At 55.4% G+C, this 1,691-nt stretch overlaps 1 protein-coding gene across 1 annotated transcript in view; it reads right to left on the bottom strand.

The window, feature by feature from the left end:
• Positions 1-1,321: 1,321 nt before the first annotated feature.
• FOXRED1 (FAD dependent oxidoreductase domain containing 1) overlaps positions 1,322-1,691 on the bottom strand; it is a 2,992-nt gene continuing 2,622 nt past the window's right edge. Inside the window, exon 6 of the mRNA XM_086476886.1 lies at positions 1,322-1,368. Coding sequence (XP_086333012.1) covers positions 1,322-1,368 — 47 coding nt within the window. The remainder of the gene's footprint in view (positions 1,369-1,691) is intronic.

The raw sequence follows: 1,691 nt of genomic DNA, 5'->3' as shown, positions 1-1,691 counted from the left end.
TCAAGCTGCAACACACTGTCACTGCAAAATATTTCAGCAGCCAGCAGCCGAGCGCTACACCAAAACTCACCTTCTGAAAAGGCTCTTGAGAGACAGGAAGATTTCCTGAAGCTACAGCAAACGCGAGAGAGCTCCTCAGAAGTAACAGCCCTCAGCCAGCTTTATGAAAATCCAAGCCCACGCTCGAGCGTACGCACCCGTGGCTGTTCATTCGGAAACTGTTGTGAGCTCTTACCGTGGGGGAAGGCGGGGGGGGGGGGGGAAACAAAGGCAAAACCACACGCTATTGTTTCGGTTTGACTCCGCAATACATTTAATCTACATGGAGTTGGAACATTACACGGCACAACCCTTCAGCTACCAGAAATTACGTACAGCCACCGCCAGCAAAACCTGTTTTTTTTGGGGGGGGGGGGGGGAAGGCCGTTGTAAAGATCTTCCCTTCGCCCCACGCGGCACAGAAATTCTCCGGAAGACAGCTGAAAGGTGTCGCTAGCGCTTCCGATCCCCTTGGGATGCAACACCAGCTCCCAAGGGAAGCCAAAGGTGATGAGTTTCACCAACGTGAGCGACGGGAGTTTTTGCCAGGAAGACCACAACAGGCTGGGGGGCCCTGAGCGAGGGAAAACCCGCCCAGACACCTAGAGCCATCGCAGCCTCTTCCAGCCCCATCAACAGGACCTACCCTTGACGCCTTCCAAGACGTTAAAGCCACAAGACGCAAGCTCACGAGCTGCCAGTGAGTTATTCCGGCATATCCACGGGGATAATAAAAGATTGCGCGATGGAATTCACGTAGCGAAACTTGCGCAACTCCCTTCCCAGCCTCGTATCCAACCGCGTGTGTGCGATAACGAGGATATCCCACGCGTCGCTGGGAGAGGATCTTCCACGCGCGGGCTCCGGAATGACCCCAACCGACTCCAAGGGCTGTGGAGCTGGAGGATCAGCCTATTTTCGCTTCCAAGCCACCCGCTGCCACCTCCTCGTCCCCAACGAGTTCATCCCCCCCCCCCAGTTTTCAAGCTCCTTCAGACAGCTTCGTTGCCGGCCGCAGAGCGTGCTGCCTCGCGTCGGGGCACCGAGAGACCCGAGCGGGGCGAGCTCACCGCCCGCCCCGGCAGGTGCCAACATCAACACTTCTAACCAGGGTAAGGAGTACGTGCAGACGGTGATGTCATGGCCACAGCAGCTGGGTGATGTCACGGCCGCAGCAGCCCGTGGGCACCCTCCCTCCTCCCCCTGGAGCTGTGGTTTATCGTCCTCGCACAGCCCCAGCCTCATCCCTCCCTCGGTACGGGGGGCACTGGTGGAGGTGGTGCTAAGATGTCAGCAGGCAGCCCGAATATGAAACGGTGAAGAAAGCAGCTTTTCAGAGGGGGAGGCGGGGAGAAGAGGCATCCACGGCTTAAACAAATCATCTGTTTGGAGCGCTGGCTCCTACTTGTTCTCGGTTATATTATTCACTCAAGAGTGGATTAATCCATCACTGCAAAGGAATCTCCTGATCTCGGAGATAAAGGCAACAAGTCAGGCACTGACTGTCTGTGGATCCTCCTGAAAACTGCCAGCCTCTCTCACAGCCTTATTTGGGCCGAGCTAGCATCACCCAACAAACAAGAAGGAAAAAAAGAAGAAATAAAACACTGAAAAAAAAATACCACCTGACAACAGTCACTTTACCCAGGGAA

This window comes from Leptosomus discolor, chromosome 22 (assembly GCF_034619465.1).
Source record: "Leptosomus discolor isolate bLepDis1 chromosome 22, bLepDis1.hap2, whole genome shotgun sequence".
NCBI lineage: Eukaryota > Metazoa > Chordata > Aves > Leptosomiformes > Leptosomidae > Leptosomus > Leptosomus discolor.
The sequence above is the reverse complement of the archived record's forward strand: the minus strand, read 5'-3'. Positions and strand labels throughout refer to the sequence as shown.